The sequence below is a fragment of the Dromiciops gliroides genome, chromosome 2, assembly GCF_019393635.1.
Source record: "Dromiciops gliroides isolate mDroGli1 chromosome 2, mDroGli1.pri, whole genome shotgun sequence".
Lineage (NCBI taxonomy): Eukaryota > Metazoa > Chordata > Mammalia > Microbiotheria > Microbiotheriidae > Dromiciops > Dromiciops gliroides.
The window spans coordinates 103,292,736-103,310,917 of NC_057862.1; the positions used below are offsets into that span (position 1 = coordinate 103,292,736).

Below are 18,182 nucleotides of genomic sequence, written 5' to 3' on the forward strand. Positions count from 1 at the left end.
TTCTGATGGTGAGATCAGGCTGCTTGGCAGGGGTTCCAACAGCTGCACTTGACTCCTAGGCTGGTCTCTCTCTTCCTCTTTAGAAAAGGGCTTTAAAAAAAAAATCCCAACAACAACAAACAAAAACCATTTTATTAAATGGCCCTTACACAGCAGCCGATCTTCAGTGATAATAATGGATTTGTTAATCTCACTGATGTCCTCTTCTTATTCAGAACAAGTTGAATCCAAAGAGGAATCTGCATTGCAGAAATCAATTAATATGCACATCTGAGAGACTTGCTAGGTCTTCATAACATACGCATGGCATATTATTTTTCATCTGGTTTTAGGTGTCTAGTAGAATTCTGCTCTTCTGTGCCAAAGTCAATGTTCCACAAATAGTGTTTAATAGAGTTTCAGAAGGCTTTAGAGGTTATCTACATCAGCTACTTTATTTTATAGATGAGGAAACAGATCTAGACAGAGAAAGGGACCACTTCAAGGTCATGGCTGAGAAGGGATTAGAACACATGGCACTTTCCCCTACACTGCCCTCCATCTTCTCTGTATATAACTTGTAAGTACCTAGTTATTTACCTGTTGTTTCCCTCATTAGAATATAAGCTCCTTGAGCACAGGGATTTTTTCTTTTCTTTGTATTTAACACAATACTAAGCCCAGAGAAAGTTTTAAATGAATGCTAGCTCACTGATTGCCTCTTAGTATTCTATTAGAATTCACTTATGTCTTTAATTTTTTTAAATGCTTTCTATGTTTTACATAATTGCACAGGTATATAACTACTATGTCTGCTTCTGCCTCAGTGAGGGGGGAGCAGAGGGAACGAAGGAGGGATAGAATTTGGAACTCAAAACTTTAAATAAAAATGTTATTTTAAAAAATGTTTGTTAGTCTTTTCAAATAGCACTGGGGGAAAGCTTGATGTATAAATATTCAGGTGAAGAAAGCCGCATTCTCAAATCCAACTCCCAAGTTAGTAACTACTTCATTCTTCCTTAGAAAAGGGATCTCTAAATCAGCTCGGGTCTCTGTTGGTAAAACCAGTCACATTAACCATGCCTCTTCCAATGAAGAAGACCACCGAAGACCTTCCCTGCAGGGAAGGAAACTCCTGCCATTCCTGGCAGAGTGCTTATTTACTCTGTTGCATCTGCTTGGGCCAAGAACCAAGTTATTTTTTCTCCTATTTACCACTGACTTCCTGGTCAACAGAAACTGACCAAGGCCTCTCAGAGATACCAGGCCCTTGCACAAAGTGGACAAGCAAATGAATCTGAACATCCTGCCTCAACTAAAATTCCACCTTCTACAGGAAGCCTTCCCTAAACCCCCTAATTCCAGTGCTTTTCGTCATTTAGTTATTTCCTATTTATCCTGTATATAGTCTGCTTCATAAATATTTGTTTGCATGTTGTCTCTTCCATTAGATTGTAAGCTCCTTGAGGACAGGGAATATCTTTTGCCACATTTTGTATCCCCAGCACTTAGCACAGTACTTGGTGGGAGTGCACCCATCTCTCTCTCTCTCTCTCTGTCTCTCTCTCTCTGTCTCTCTCTCTCTCTCTCACACACACACACACACACACACACACACACACACACACACACACACACAGTAGGTACTTAATAAGTGTTGATTGGTACAGTGCAAAGAATATTGTAAGAGAAGTCAAGAGACCTGGCGCTGACACTGAGAGAATATGTCCCTGAACAAGTCACTCCACTGCTTTGGCCTCTGTAAAATGAGGATTTTAGCCTGTGACCTCTGGACACCACTCCAGCTCTGAAACTGTCTGACTCTATCCCCTTTTCTTTTTTGCTGTGGGTCTTATATGCCTTATCTGTAAAACAGAGATGATATAACACTGCATCTGCCTTTAGACCAGATGGCCTCCAGCTCTGACAGCTCTACTGTACTTGGCTCTGTCTATTTCACTAAATTCTAAGCTCCTGTACTAAGATCCAGGAGGGCAGAAGCCAGGTCATAACGAGTTTTGTATCTCACCCAACACTTATCATCATGCTTTGAATGTAGTAGGTTTCTCTTTCTCTCTCTTTTTTTGGGGGGCAATGAGCATTAAGTGACTTGTCCAGGGTCACACAGCTAGTAAGTGTCAAGTGTCTGAGGTCAAATTTGAACTCAGGTCCTCCTGAATCCAGGGCCAGTGCTCTATCCACTGCACCACCTAGCAGCCCCCCATGTAGTAGGTTTTTTTGTTTGTTTGTTTGTTTTTTGCTGGGCAATGGGGGTTAAGTGACTTGCCCAGGGTCACACAGCTAGTAAGTCAAGTGTCTGAGGCCGGATTTGAACTCAGGTACTCCTGAATCCAAGGCTGGTGCTTTATCCACTGCGCCACCTAGCTGCCTCATGCCACCTAGCCGCCCCATGTAGTAGGTTTTTAATAAATGATGGTTGAATTCTAGAGAGTCTAGGGTGGGACTACTGTCATATACAAAATAATTTACTTCAATTTCCACATACCACTCATCATTCATCATCCTATGTTCTTTTTCAGTATAAGCAGCACAAGACTTGGAATCTGGAGAAATATGGGTTCAGATTCTGCTGGAGATGACTCACATAAACTCTCTGAGCCTCAGTTTCCTCATCTGCATAATGGGGAATATAATACCTCTAGTCCCCTTCCCTCTAAGCACAAAACCACCACCCCAATTCAGGACCCTCATCACCTCTTCCCTGCCTTCAAATTGGTCTCCTTCCCTCTAGTCTCTCCATATCCCAATCCAACATCCATTTGGCTACCAAAGTGATTTTCCTAAAGCATGGGCCTAATTATGTTATCCTATTACTCAATATACTTCAGAGGCTCCCTATTACATTTAGGATCAAATATGAAGCCCTTTCTTTGGCATTTCCAACATTTATACTTGGCCCCTTCCTATCATTTAAGTCATTTAAGTCTTCTTCCCTTCTTTGTACTCTATGACTCAGCTCCTCTAACCTACTTGAAGTTCCTCTCACAGACACTCTTGTCTTTACATTGGTTGTGTGACATGCTTGGATTACTCTCCCTCCTGACCTGCACCTCTTACCTTACCTGGCTTCCTGCAAGACAAAGCTCCAATCTCTCCTCCAAGAGTCCCTTCCCAGTCTACCCAGCCTTTAGGGATTTCCCTTCTGGAATTACTGACCTTCTGTCTTCCTTGTAGGTACCTAGGTGGAGCAGTGGATAAAGCACTGGCCCTGAAGTTGGGAAGATCTGAGTTCCAGTCTCACCTTGGACACTTACTAGCTGTGTGACCCTAGGCAAGACACATAATCCCAATTGCTTTAAACATCCAGGGCCATCTCCAGTCATCCTGATCTTTATCTTGCCACTGGACCCAGATGGCTCTGGAGGAGAAAATGAGGTTAGTGACCTCAAACAGCCCTCCCTCACTTAAATACAATTCACTTCAAGTCATGACATCACCCCGATGTCATGGTCCTCTTTGTAAATGGACAAAACAACAAGGTACCTAGTTATTTATCTCCTGTTCCCCTCATTAGAATATAAACTCCTGGAGCAAAGAGACTTCTTCCTTTTCTTTGCATCCCCAAGATTTGGCACAATGCTAAACCGAGAGCAAATTTTAAATTAACTGGCTTACTTATCTCACAGAGTTGTGGTAAGGATTAGTTCATCAACAAAGACTTATTAAGCACTTCCTAAGTGTCAGGTACTGTGCTAAACTCTGGTAATAAAAAGAAAGGCAAACCCCCCCTCCAAAAAAACCCACAAACCCAACACCAAAGAAACCCAGTCTCTCCCTCTGGGGTGGGGGTGGGGGTTTAGGAAAGGTTTCTTTCCAGAAGGTTGGAAATTAGGGGAGAGTTTAAGGAAGTCAAGAAGAAAGAAAGTGGGGAATAATAAAGGAAGAAGAGGAAAAAATCTGTGGAAATTTGATCAAGTAAAAGAGAAGAAAAAATAAATAGAGAAAATAAAATTACATTTAAAATATCCCAAGAGTTAATAGCTGATGTGATTATACTATAAGCCAAGCCTAAAATGAGATGTAAAAATAAAGTATATAAAGCAATTTGCAAGCCTTAAAATGTTATATAAATGTAAATTATTATCATCATTATAGGGACAAGTGAAATTCTGGTTTCTCTTTTGAGAGGCAGAGGGTTGGGAACTGTCCATCTCTATTTCTTTATTCCCCCTCCCCCCATTCTTCCTCCATCGATTTTCCTCCCAGTAGGTGGGCCCAACCTAACCAGTTCATTCCTGTTCAGGTTACCTGAACCTCCTGATTACAGCCAGCCCCCAGTAATACAGGTCATTGCTCCACAGCAACATGTCCAGAAGCCACAGTGAAAAGTTAGACCCCTTAAATTCAGATCTGTCTCCTATCTTCATACTAACCCTGACTGTCATATCTAAAAAGGGAGTGCTTCAGACCCTTAGTATCCAGAGCAAAGCTTTTGTTGACCCTTGTGACACTACTTCTTCCTAATCTTTTAGATGTTCTAAAGGCCCCAGCTGCTTGACCAACTGGGATACAGACACACTAGACTTAATGAGGTGAGCACACATGAGACTGGCCCTCCCAAAGCTTCCCCCAGAGGAGAAATGTCTGGGCAAGTCATGGGGAGGCCACCAAGGGAAAGCACTTGAGGAATTCCAAGACTGCCATGGACTCACTGAGTTTGGCTCCCACACAGGTCCTTCTGTTGCTCCCAAGCCATCCCTTCCTTTGCCCTGTGACAGTGACAGAATTCCTAGAGCTGGTGTCAAGATTAAAGAATGAACAACAGGAATGTGGATTGCTCCCTGCAGTGTAAATACACTGACTGACTACAGAAGCAAAAGCAGCCCAAGGGAGCTTTCCAACCCATGTGTGTCCTTCCTTCCTACCCCACCCCCCCAGTAGCTACCCTGCTCTCTATGCTTGCCTAACACACCCCACCCCAGTTCTTCTGCATGAGCTACTGGCTCAAGCCATAGGCCTGGCAAAGTTGTCCTTCAGGAAGTCAGACATAATCCACCTCATGAGGTGTCTCATAAAGGCTGTACTGGTTGGATGAGTTTGCCAGAGGATGCAAAGCAGCATGGAGATGACTTCTCCCTCAAAGGGAAGGGACCACTTTGTCCTCAATTTCAATGCCTCAAGAAGCACACAACAGGTTTTGGCTGTCCTGCGCCCAAGGATGACTAGCAAGAAAACAGGTTAGAACATATGCCAAGACCAATACGGCCTGGCCAAGGGGGAACACACCCTACCTAACTGGGGCCTCAGTGGGGACTTTACAATTCCAGGTTTAGTTTACTGGCTTTCCTGCTGATTCTCTCCTTCCTCAGCTCTCTTTCAGGGATCCAGTTTCTCCCTCTGAAAATAGAGAGGAAATACTTGCTAGGGACCTCTTTGGGGACTAGTTGCTGGGTGTACAAGAACTCGATTTGAACTTGTGGGAGGGACAAAAGAAGAATGAGAGAAGAAAGAGGCTAGGAAGGACAGGATCACTTTAAGACTTTATATTGGTACATGGTTTTCAAATAAAATTGAACAGATACATTCCTAGATGATCTGGAGCAGTAGTGCCAAACCCAAATAGAAATAGATCTCTGCTTGCTGCATACTGACTCAGAAAACCCCCCCCCAAATTAACATTATCTATATTTTATTGTAACTTTTATTTATTTGTTAAAATTTTTCCAATTCCATTTTAATCTGCTTCGGGCCTCACTCAGGAGTTTTGCTAGTAGCTTATGGCCCATGAGTGCTGAATTTTAAACCTCTGGTCTAGAGATAATCCTCACAACTCCTGGAAGTAGGTCATGCAAGCATCAAGTTCTCCATTTCACAGATGATTATAAGATCATAGATTCGGAACTTGAAGGAGCCTTAGAGCTCATCAGGCCCAACCTCCTCATTTTAAAGATGGGGAAACTGAAGCTCAGAAACAACTCCAGGGGACATCACTAGTGGGATTGGAACCTAAGTCTGTCTTACTCCAAGTCAAATGCTCTATCCAGGGTCCAACCATGGGCCCAGAGAAATGAAGGAAGCAGTGTTGGCTTGGCCTTGAATAGGTAGGAAAAGGACTTAGGGATCTCACAGGGCAATGATGGGGACTTATATAGCCTAGGACAATGACTATACCCTCTCCTCATGCCCAGGAAAGCAGAGCTGTGAAATGTCAGCCCATATTTACAGATCTGCCTGCAGAGAAACATAAATCAAAACAGTAAAATATTTATGTTAAGTCTTAAGTCACTGCAAAAGAGCCAAAAAAACCGAGGTTCAAATAATACAAGTTCTGCCTGTCCAGTTCCTACCTATCCTCACTGGCCCAGATGAAATGTCATTTCTGAAGGAATCCTTTCCTAATCCCTTCTGCAGGAAGTGATCTCTCTTTCCTCTGCACTTCCATAACACTTTTTTTTTTTTTGGTGAGACAATTGGGGTTAAGTGACTTGCCCTGGGTCACAGAGCTAGTAAGTATCAAGTGTCTGGAGGCCACATTTGAACTCAGGTCCTCCTGAATCCAGGGCTGGTGCTTTATCCACTACACCACCCAGCTGCCCCCTTTCTATATCTTTTATGAACATACTAATTTTTATCTTGTAGCATAGTTATTGGTGAATTCTTATTGTAAGTCCAGAGTAGTCAGGGACTAATTTTATACTCCTTTGTGTCCTTGATAGCACCTAGTATTGGCCCTCGCCTATAGTAAGTGTTCAGCAAATACCTTTTGAATGAACGAATAAATAAATATTAAATTATGATTTAGTGAAAACAATAATCTAAAAGTTATTTGAAAGGTTTTTTGGTAACAGCATTTATTTTAGCCCTACCACTTATATTCTGATCAGAAAACTACTAAAACATGCTTGTTCTTCCTAAACATGTGCTGGAGTTGGTTATCGGGACTGCCTACCAAGTGGTTTAAAAGTATCATGGTAAGGTGGGCATACTATGAAAAGAGTGCTTCAAAGAAGCACAAAATAAGTAACAGAGAATGGAGATGACTTGATGCCACCTTACTTGCCTGGCAAGAATAAAAAGTGGAGCTGGATGAATGGTCGGGGATAGTACAAAAATTATATAATTTAAAAAAACCACACAGGAGTGGCAGGGAGAAACACCCTTCTTGAAACGTAGGGGTTTTATGCTATTGATAATGCTTAGAAATCAAGGTGAAGTTATAGACAGAGTGTCTTACCCCAAAATGGGCCCTACTTTAAAAAAACTAACACAATAACCAAACAAACAACCAAATTCCCCCTGCTGGAAGTGATCTCTCCTTAGGAAGCATAGCTTGTTAGAGCTTAAAAGGCTCTTAGGGGTTGTCTAGTTCAATCCACTTATTTTTGTTTTTGTTTTTTCCAAACAGCAACGTATTTAATTGAAACAGCAACATAATAACAGGGGGAAAAAATCAAACAATGGAATCATTCTTAGCCCACCCATACTCAAATCTTTACAATCTCCCACAGATTCACATGCAAATGAGGAAAGGAATAGCTCCCCAGAAAACTCACATTTCGGGAGGTGAGGACATTGCAAAATCTCTGGCACTTCCCTGGACCAAAGTTTCTTCAGAAGATTGAACTGCTGGGGTGTGTGCCACTTTTCACTATCTCTCAATTGCTTTATTTTTACCGAAGAGCATGTGGAGGGCCACAGAAAGAAAATAATTTATACAAAGTTATACAGCTAGTTGGTGGCAGGACCAAAACCAGAAACTGTTCTTTCTGTTACTACAGATTAGGGGAGAATCACTAACATTGAAAAATTATTTCTCATTTTACAGAAGCATGAAACATTTACCTTAGCTCTCCTTTTGAGCATCCTTCTGATGAAGGTATAAATCTAAGTTGACTTATATAAACATCACCTCCCTCCCTTCTTCCCCCTTATCCCCAGCAAAGAACAAATCTATGCAAAAAGCAAAGTCTACCTGTATTTAAAAACCTTCTTTCACAAAAGAGGGGTTCAATTAAGCAAGCAAAGTTGGATTCTCAAGTCCAAACTGGTGGCAAGTGGACAATATTTTCAGCCAGAGGGATAAAGACATCTGTCCTAGGCCTTAACACCTCTGGCCCAGGATGAACCAGGGACAATTATTTCAGAGACAATCATTTCCATTAAGTCTTAGCAACAAAGCCAAGCAACAGGTGTCTGTCTGCACATGGGGACTGTCCATTTGCAAAAACACAGCTTACTTAGCACCTGACCTAAATGTCAGTGAGGTGCTTTCACCCAAATGTCAGCGAGTGGTAAAATGGTGTCAAGAATTCGGAGATCTAGGTTCTTTCCAGTTCTTACTTGGACACTCTATTCGGTGAGTTTGGTCATTTCCTCTTTCCTTCTCTCCAAAAATGAGGGAGAAGGATAAGATCTCTAATGTCCCTTCAAGTTTTAACATTCTATATCTTTTATGAGTTCCCAGGAAACAGGGCACCAATGAACATGGTACCTCATTCCTCAATGCTGCCTTTAATTCATCTTCCTGAAAATAAAAGTATTCACATTTCCATGTTGTCACATGATTTATGCTCTATCCCAATCCTATGCCCCCCATAAATTTTTTTTTTTTTAGTGAGGCAATTGGGGTTAAGTGACTTGCCCAGGGTCACACAGCTAGTAAGTATTAAGTGTCTGAGGCCAGATTTGAACTCAGGTACTCCTGACTCCAGGGCCGGTGCTCTATCCACTGCGCCATCTAGCTGCCCCCCCCCATAAATTTTTAAAACATGTTTTAAAAATTCCATAGAATTAAAATGAATTTTATTTTGGACACTCAACTAGGAGTTCATAATAGTCTTTGAAATGAGCAGAGCTATGCTGAGGTCACTGACTCAGGTTTGGGAACCATTGGTTTGGGTATCAGCCAACTCTTACAGCAAAGTACCAAGTTCTATATAATATGCCTCCCCTTCCCCCACAATCCAGCTCCCAGAGTTCTGTCTCTTGTCACAGCTCTTTAATTTAGCTTCTGACTGCAAGGGGAAAATTCCCCAAAGAGTAGTAGAAAGAACCCTGGACTGAGTCAGGACATCTGGGTTTTAGTTCCAGCTTTGTTAATGGCTGACTTTGTGGCCATTGTCAAATCACATAACCTCTCTGGGCCTCAGTTTTCTCATCCATGAAATGAAGAGGTTGGAATAGGTGATCATTAGAGTCCTTTCCAATTCTGAAGTTCTATGTTCCTATGTGCCTGTGTTTTTAAATGGGTAAGAGAGGGGAGTGGTTCCGGAGGGTCAGGCTAAGACAAGCTTTACTCCACTTCTTCCTTCTGAAAATAGCTTTCTGCATTATTCAAACAAAGTTCCCATTTCTTTTAACTCCAAAACCACAAAACCATGGTTCACCTCTCAGAAAGAGGGTCATTTGGAAGCCAAAGTTGTGAGGGGGCTTAGGTGTGTCAGCTCTGACTTGGAGGTGGTATCTTAGCAAAGATCAGGCCAGGCGAAACATGTGATCCTGCTCTAGAAACCCAGTTTAAATCAATATTTATCTAACTATATTTATAGAAAGTGTTGGTAGGGGATGGGGTAAGAGGGAAGTAGAGGGGAGGAATGGATCTACAGCAGAGGATACCACAATGGACATGAAAATCACTGTGGCAAATTCATTTCTGCAGGTCAGATGCTTAAAAAAAAGGGCAACCAGCTACTTTTGACAGAGTTGTTAATTCAGTAAACATTTTACCCAGTGTCAGTTCGTAATAAATCCCTCACTTTCTCCATTTGGAATGCCAGGGGTTGGAGTGGATTATTTCTATGAGCCCTTCCAGCTCTATAGTTTCATAACTCTAAGGGGATACAACCTTCTGACCTAGTGACCCATTCCCTCCCAGGCAAAATTCAGGAAACTTCCCTGCCTACTGGCCTCAGATTTTGACCTAAAGGTGTCCAGCAACCAGAGACACAGCTTCCAAATGTGTCACCAAGCACAAAATTCCCTTCTAAAAAGTAAACTTGCCTCCAGATAGAATAAGTCCACCCCCACCTGAGGCAGGCTGAACAGTGGCTTGGTTGCCACCAATGTCACACTTTCCTTCAGTCTTTACTTTTATTTTTATTTTTTTTGGTCAGGCAATGAGGGTTAAATGACTTGCCCAGGGTCACACAGCTAGTAAATGTCAAGTGTCTGAGGCTGGAGTTGAACTCAGGTCCTCCTGAATCCAGGGCCAGTGCTTTATCCACTGCGCCACCTAGCTACCCCTCCTCCAGTCTTTAAATGGCTCCTATGTTTTCACATTCAGTCCCTGTCAAGCTTTGTGTTTCTCTAAGATTTAGTAGCTGTTATGAAGAGAGACCTTTGAATTGAAAAGTCTGCAGGTGCACGATTTAATAAATACCTCCTTTTCTTTCGAAACTAAGGAAAAAGAGACTTGTCTTCTTACATTCATTGGAGACTATGTACCTTTACCAGTGTCCCTTCCATAATGTACCTTGTCTCTGGTACTTTGAGGCCTTAAATGCTGATTACATCTTCAAAGCCAGCTATCCAGCTTTGACCAGGAGCCAACACCCTCTACTTGACACCAGCATTTATCAGACAGGCTTGCAGAGATCAAAATCTAGAACTAAGAAAAATACCTAAATACAAGGCTCTTGCAGCAGTGTTGGGCCTCCTCACTAAGGAAGCAGGGAAAGCAGGATTGCTGCTGAAGAATCCTCATCTCCAAAACAAACAAACAAACAAAAAATCCATAGGGTTTTTAGAAAAAGGCAATTAGTTCAGGCAGCTCAGTGGTGGAAATGTGATCTGTTTGAACATCAGCTGCTAAGAAAATTCTCAGTTTTAGGATAAGAGGACCTGACCCCAACTTGGAGGTACCTGATCCATTCTCATGGTTTTAACTACCAGGTAGATGCAGAAACATTGTGGAGACAGCTCTCAAGACCTGACCTCACTACCTCAATCCAGGCTCATATCTCTTCCAGCTTAAGGGATAGTTCTACCTCGTTTTCCCTGAGCTGGCTAAAGTCAAATGTGGTGCAGAGCCCCAAGCCCCAGACTGGATCAGTTGCTTCTGAAAACACTGCTATCCAAAGCACCTACCTGGTTCTGAACCTTGGGGCCCAATTCTATTCCTGCCTGTAGTTAACCCTCACTTCCATTCAAATGGATGTATATTTGCTGAACACCTACTGTGGGCCCAACACAATCTTTGCCTTAAGGGGTCCATTGTAAATGGAGAGAGAAATAACACAAGGGAAAGGGAAATAATCTGAGAAAAGATAAATGTTAAATTATATGATACAAACTCTTAACTGCGATCGGAGTTCCGAGGATGGAGGATTTAGTGTGGGCGGAAGTAGTAAGAAATGGAGATGGACCAGTCTTGAGTTGGGCCTTGAGGGATATATATAGCAGAAATAAAGACAAGTCCGAGTACAACATTGAGAAAAAGTAAGTAGCTCAGTCTGGTGAATATGGGTAATAAAGTTAGAAAGACAGGATTAACTGAATAATATAGATCTTTCAGCTTCCTTTTTTTTTTTTAAAGAAGCCCATGTCCCTTCATTCTTCCTATGTAGTATTAACTATATGGGATTTGAAATTAGACTGTCCAGGTTCAAATCTTGGTTTTCTGCCTTACTGCTTGTGTGAGTTTAATGTAAGAACCCTTCCTCCTCTGGATTCTATGATCCTGAATCTTACTCAAGACAGATTTCTTCTCACTTCTCGTTCTCCAATCTCTCCAGTTTCCACCTAAATGGGCTTTCTCAGGTATTCCTTGGGTTATTTTTCTTCTCTAAGTACTTATAATACCCCCAGAGCACTGTTCCCCCCAAACTAGACAAAACAACCTCTTTTCTTCTGTCAACAGTGATTTATCTGTTGTTGTTTTTGTCTTCCCCGGCTTTTAAACTGCAGGTTAGTATCCTGTGTAAAATGAGAGGGTTGCCCAAGATGATCCCTAAGGCTCCTTCCACCTCAACACCTTATGAGTCTCTCTCTTGGAATTCTCTGTAAGTCCTACACTGCCCCTCCCCCCATCTTTAGCTGCTGATGAAGACTATGGTTCTCTAAATATGATACACATTATTCCTTTAATTTTCAATCAGGTGTGCATCATACATCACTCTTGATTTTTGTTCAGTCGTACTAATTTGCCTATGTGGCAATTACAAACAGAGGAAAGCTGATTTATAAAAAGACTGGTTCCTTTTTTGGCGGGTAATGATGGCAAACCGTAAACCCGCTTCCTTCCAAAAGAGTCCTTATTTTATATAGTAACATGCAGTCTTGCACGTAATAAACGCTTGATAACTATTTGTTGATTTGATCACCATGCAAAAATAACAAAAATCCACCCCATCTACAAAACACAATATAGCATTTGGACTAAGCCACCAAAGTTTCTAGAGCTAGATTCTAATTCTGTTACACAAACACACACTCTCTCTCTCTCTCTCTCTCTCTCTCTCTCTCTCTCTCTCTCTCTCTCTCAACATCCCCAATATTTGTAAACAAGAGTAAAAGTAGAAATATAACCCGGGATGGCCACAGGTTTGGGAGATCCCCATCCTGTGACACTCCAGTCCCAGCTCATACAAAAGTGACATATACTGTAAGACATTTATTCGCTGGGCGTTCTTAATGGAGCCTGGCACTGCTCTTGGAAAAAAGATTCACAACGGCTCTGGAGAGCCTTTAAGAAGAGGATAGACTGGCAGCTTAAGCACTACAGTTCCCAGAGACTCACCGCCTGGACTCCTGGTCCCACCCACCGACCTCTAAGCCCTAGCAACGCGTGACGTCAGGAGAGGCCAAAGTTGTCAATTGGCCAAAACACGCAGCTAGGTCAAGTCCAGTCAGAGGAAAGAAGTTTGTCTCCATGTGGAAACCACGTGTCTCCAACTGGGAGGGGAGAAGCGGGGAGAGGCGGAGAAACTGAGATCAAGTGACTACGGGGGAGCGGGCTGTAATGCAGGCAGGGAGGTTATGCACCTGAGCCAGCAGCATTCTATGCAGTAATGTGACCTAAAAAAAAATACCATGCAAGAAACTGGGAGGAAGCTTAAAGAAAGGAAAACAACGGCGTTTTCCTTCCCAAAATATCCCAACCCTTAACCCAGTGACCCTGTCGGACCCCATCTAGAATCTAAAACTAATTTCCTTTCCCCCCTCTCACTTTTTGCCAATTAAGATGTTCTCTTTAATCCAATCCGTGCGCTGTAGCAAAACAAACAAGCCGCACCACTGCCTGCGGAGGATGGAGAGGGGTACCATGACCCTCCTCAGCAGCTCAGTGTTTCTAGGCACACACCGGTGACGTGACGTTGGGCATTGTGTGGAGCAAGAGGAAAAACAGCAGCCAAGGGCCGCGAAGATCAAGAAGAAGAAAGGCCCTTCCAAAGGGCCTTGCATTTCTCTGGAGAAGGGGGGCGGAGGGAAAAAGTAGGAAAGAATTCGGTGATATTTGCAGGGGATGATGGCAAGGAGCCCAGGGTAACAACAAGAAGGGCATGCCACTCGGGTGGCGCTGGTCTGAGAGCAGGGAGGACCGAGAGACTTCGGATTATGTCATCCCCCACAGCACCAACAATGCGTGGGAGGCCGGGGGCGGGGGGAGGAGGGGGGAGGGGGGGGAATGTGCGCCTCCAGCTCCTCAGCGTTTTCAGCAATCCAGCCCCGCTGCCTTTTATTCCTCCTCGCCACATTATTTCACGCTCTGCGCTCAGCACATCTGCGGAAATCAGGGTGCTGTTTGCAGCACGTCCTGTAAAGCAAAACAGCAGCAGCGAAAAGGGAGAGCGAGATCTAAAAATATTTCACGGGGGGGGGGGGGAGGGGGGGAGGAGTGGGTTTCTGGTGCTGACACAAGACTGAATAAGTACATGAAGTTGACTTTGACCGGGGAAAGGAGGCTACTGCTGAGCTAAAGCCCTACTCCAAGGAGCAAGTCAGGTTTTGTTTAGTTTTGTTCCAACGACCTCCCCACCCAAACAAGAGCACGCGGACTAGCTCAGCAGGGAGGAGACCTTTCCCTCCTCCTCCGCACTCCCCACTGGGCAACCCGGCTCGCTCGGCTTTTTGCCTACGTGACTTGCGGCCACGCCAAGGATGAGGAAAGCGGATAAACGAGAAAACGCCGAGCTTTGGGTCCTCCATTTGTCTCCAGGGATAAGCAGGGGAGGGTGTGGGGAGAGAGAAAGGAGGTTAAGTTTAGGGGTAGCAAAAGGAAAAATAAGGTTTCAACCCATTTCCAAAGTCCCTTCCATAAACACTTGCAAAGAACTGAAAGAATTAGCTTCGTCAACAGAAGACGCAACTCTCGAAAGAAGACGCTGCGGGTGAGGGAGGGAGAGACCCCCAGTATGTCATCCCTTAATCTGCACTTGCGAAACGAACACAAAAATCCTTGCTGCTCCCCCCCCCCAATCCGCATACTCTCTTACTCCAGTTTCTCAGAAACTACAGCCCTAGCCAATGCATTCCCTACCTCCCCACCATGAATAATCGAAAGAGACACGGTAACTCGGACATCAGAGCTTTTCTCCTTTGCAACCTAAACGCTAAGAGCGTTTTGGAGTAGGAAAAAAAAAGCCCACCGCAAACCTCTGAAATGCGATTAAAATAAAATAAAGAATTCGCAACATTTCTCGTGCTTTCATAGGATTACTTTAACCCTGGAAGTCGATGCGTTTGTTTGGTGGGGGTGTTTGTGTGTGATGTTGTTCTCGGCGTGTGGGAGCGAGAGTGTGTGTTGGGGGAATGGTGAGGGGAGGGTTTCAAGATCTGACACGTTGCAATCTGTGTGTGTGTGTGTGTGTGTGTGTGTGTGTGTGTGTGTACACGTCTTGCATTGATCTTCCCTGCTTGTTCGGACAGATGAAATAGCCAGGGTTTTCTCAGTCTCTCTTTCCCCCTTCCCCCTCCCTCCCATCTTTTATTGTCAGTGACTGTGTTCTGAGCCGAGCACTGGCAAACGCATGCACCCGTTAGGGATGGTTAGTCTGCTGACTGGGGGGGGGGGGTCGTGAGCTGTACAGAGGAAAAGGCTAGCACCCCCAAAACCAAGGCCAGTAGACCCAATTTATCAGGAAGACTATCTACTTCCTAGACTGCCCAGGCAGCTGAGTTGGAGACGTCGTCTGGAAAATAAATAAATAAACCCACCTCCATCAAAACAGCTCAAACCCTAGTCAACTATTGTTTCCTACAAGATCATAAAGTTTCCTTTTAGCATCGTTCCCTTGGCCAACTTCCTACTGCATAAGGCCTTATTTTTTTTTTTTTGAAGGGGGGTGGTGGTGGTGGTAAGGAGACTCTTCAGGCTAAACACCGTAAGGCTTTTTTGTTTGTTGTTTTTGCTAGGGGTCGTGGATGAGAAGGGGAGATTAACACCACCGCACACTTGTGCCGGCAGCAGCCCCGGATGGTGTCTCAGGACGTGGGTCTCTGGAGAACAGCGCTCACAGAAAGGAAAAAAGAGACGGTGGAGACAGAGTGCGAGAGCCAGAGAGACCGAGCGACAACGCGAGAATGAAAGAAAGCAAGGAAGAAAGAACAGGGTTTTGTTCTGGAATCTCCGTTCTCTACCCTCCGCTTCCAACTTTAGCCTGCTAATATACCCACCCCACCCAGATCCAGGCGATGGCAAAACAAACACCCGTCCGGCCAAGGAGACTGAAAAAAATGAGAGAGGAAAAACGACCCCGAGGACACCCTGCTCACTGCCGGGTTGTCAGCCAAACAACACTTTGCAGTCTTCTCCACAGCCCCAGCCGACAGACACAGAGACGCACACCCTCGCTCTCTCTCCCCCTCTCTTTGTTACATCTCTGTGAGCCCTGAGTGCCTGTCCCTTCCTCTGGTGTCAGTCGCTCACAGCTAGGAGCTGGGGGAGGGCTGGGAACGGGCAGCGGCTTGTTCTAGGGGCCAGGAGCAGACGGAGGAGAGCGAGAAGCTACCCCCTAAAGCCGCAAACTTACTTTTGTTCTCCTTCTCTATCTGTTCCAAGTAGCTGGCGGCCTCGAGCAGGATCTGCACATTCTGCAGGAAAGTGTTGATATGTTTCTCCACCGAGCTCTCGCTGGTGTTGAAGATGTCACTGAAGGGGCACCTGAGTTGGGCTGCCACGGGCGCCCCAGGTTGGGGCTGCGATTGAGGCTGAGGCTGGGGCTCAGGAGAGGCGGCCGGCCCATCCTCCTCCCCGCATCTCGCCTCTTTCCTCGGCCTGCCGCGTTTGCCCATGGTGGGGGGGTGGGGGGGGAAATCTCCGAGCTCCTGCTTCGGACGCTCTGAGAGGAGGCTTGTTGCTGCCAAGTGCAGACAGGATCTGGGGAGAAGAAAATGCGGCCGCAAAGAGTCGCAGACTTTCCGAACCTCTCCTGGTTGCAGTTGTGTATGTCTGCGTGCGTGTGTGTATGTGTGCGTGTGTGTGCGCGCGCGGGTGTGCGTGTGTGTGAGTGTATGTGTGTGTATGAGAGATTGAATGAACCTACAGGACGACTGAGGCTCTCTGGCTCCTGGGTCCTAGCGCGAGCCATGTACATCCGTCTGACCAGTAGGGATAAAAGGTGGGGAAAAGAGTCTCTAGACTGGCCCCCTCCCACACACAGACACACACACTTCTGAATCCCTTTCTCGGTCGCGTTTTCAACCTGCTTCTCCTCAGTCCTTCACGGAAATTCACCGCATTTGACACGAACTGGAAAAATCCATACGGCGACTGTTTGTGTACACCTGCACAAACAACACACCGCAGTCTGGAACTGGGCAGAATTAAAACCATCCTAGGTAATGGAGAACTACTCCCCCCGTCACAACCCCTGCCCTGCCACCTCCTTCCTTTCTCACCGCGGAATGCTATCCCAAGGCTAAGTCTAGGTCACAATCCCTTCAGTGGACATCTCTACCGCCTCCCTCCCCCCTCACCCCCCAAGCTTTCAGTGTAGGAGAAATGGCAAAGGTTAGTTTCGGAGAAGTTAGATTTGCTTTCTTTTTCCTTTAAATGCTGAGTTATCTTCTGATCTTGGGAGGTGGGGGTGGGGGAGGGTATTTCTCTTGTTCCTCCTACACCTGTGATCTCTAGCCCAAGTTGTGCAAAGATCATCTCTGGGATTCCCTACTATCACCTAATCATAGGATCTCAGAGTTGGAAGAGACTTTTTAGAGGTCATCAAGTTCAACCTGTTATCCAGCATCCATGCCTGGTGGTGATCCAGACTATGCCTGAAATCTCCAGGAATACCCTTCCAATTAAATTGTAAATGTTTTGTTTATCCTTAATAAAAAGTTTCTCGCTGACCACTTCTACCTCCCCTTCCCCACCTCCTCCCCTCCCCCCCCGCCCCTGAGTTTTGAGGACCTGGTTTTGTTTTGTTTTTTCCTTTCTTTTTAACCTTAGCATCTATAACAATGCCTTGGCGATTAAAATTATTGTTAAATGAATTTAAGGAGGCAGTTTATTCCCTTGATGGGTATAGCAATCCAACGCCCTCTCCCCCTTTCCCATCCTGTTAGGGCTTTCTCTTTCCTCAAATTATCATACTTTGTATCCCTCTCTCTCCTAACTAGTACAGTTCCTTGCACATAGTAAGTGCTTAATAAATGTTTATTGAATTGACCTATTGTTTCTGAGGACGACTCTCCCAATCCTTATTGCTACTTGGTAGCTTTAATTGTTAGAAAGTTCTTCTTTCTGTTGATCTCCACGTAAGTTCCTAGTGCTGTCTCCTGGAACCACAAATAAGTCGGCTTTCTTTTCCATGTGACAGCCCGTCAAATATTTGAAAACAGCTCTTCTGTCCTTGGTAAGTCTTCTTTTCTCCAGGTTAAACATCCACAGTCCTGCCAACTAGTTCTCTTGGCATAGTTTCCAATGTCCTCCTCTTCCCAGTAGATTTCTGTAGACAGAAATATACGCTCTTCATCTAGCTTGTAATTGTTTTGGGAGGGGGGTAGACGACGAGGGAGGGGATCTGGACCCGTGGATTTTTACCGTGTGGGGAAGCTAGTCTGTAACTTAGAGGCTCAGAAAATCGCCTGGGGCAACTGGGATATTAGGTGCCCTCAATCACTTAGCTAGGATAAGTTAGCTAGGGACTTGAAGCCAGGTCTTCTTGACTGGAAGGTAGGCTCCTCTAGCTGGTCTTTTTTGGGGGGGGGGGGAGGGGGGTATGAATATGGGATTTCTTTGGTATAGGGAACTTCCAATATGGAAAATACTTTCTGCCAATGCAAATCTCAACCACTCAGAGTTT

The 18,182-nt window shown here is 44.6% G+C and overlaps 1 protein-coding gene across 2 annotated transcripts in view; it reads right to left on the minus strand.

The window, feature by feature from the left end:
- MXI1 (MAX interactor 1, dimerization protein) overlaps window positions 1–17,160 on the minus strand; it is a 107,869-nt gene extending 90,709 nt beyond the window's left edge. Inside the window, exon 1 of one of the 2 annotated variants that reach the window (XM_043985386.1) lies at window positions 15,909–17,160. In XM_043985386.1, the coding sequence (XP_043841321.1) occupies window positions 15,909–16,170 (262 nt within the window). In that variant the 5' untranslated portion in view covers window positions 16,171–17,160. The remainder of the gene's footprint in view (window positions 1–15,908) is intronic. The other variant, XM_043985385.1, reaches the window with a different exon arrangement.
- Window positions 17,161–18,182: the final 1,022 nt, after the last annotated feature.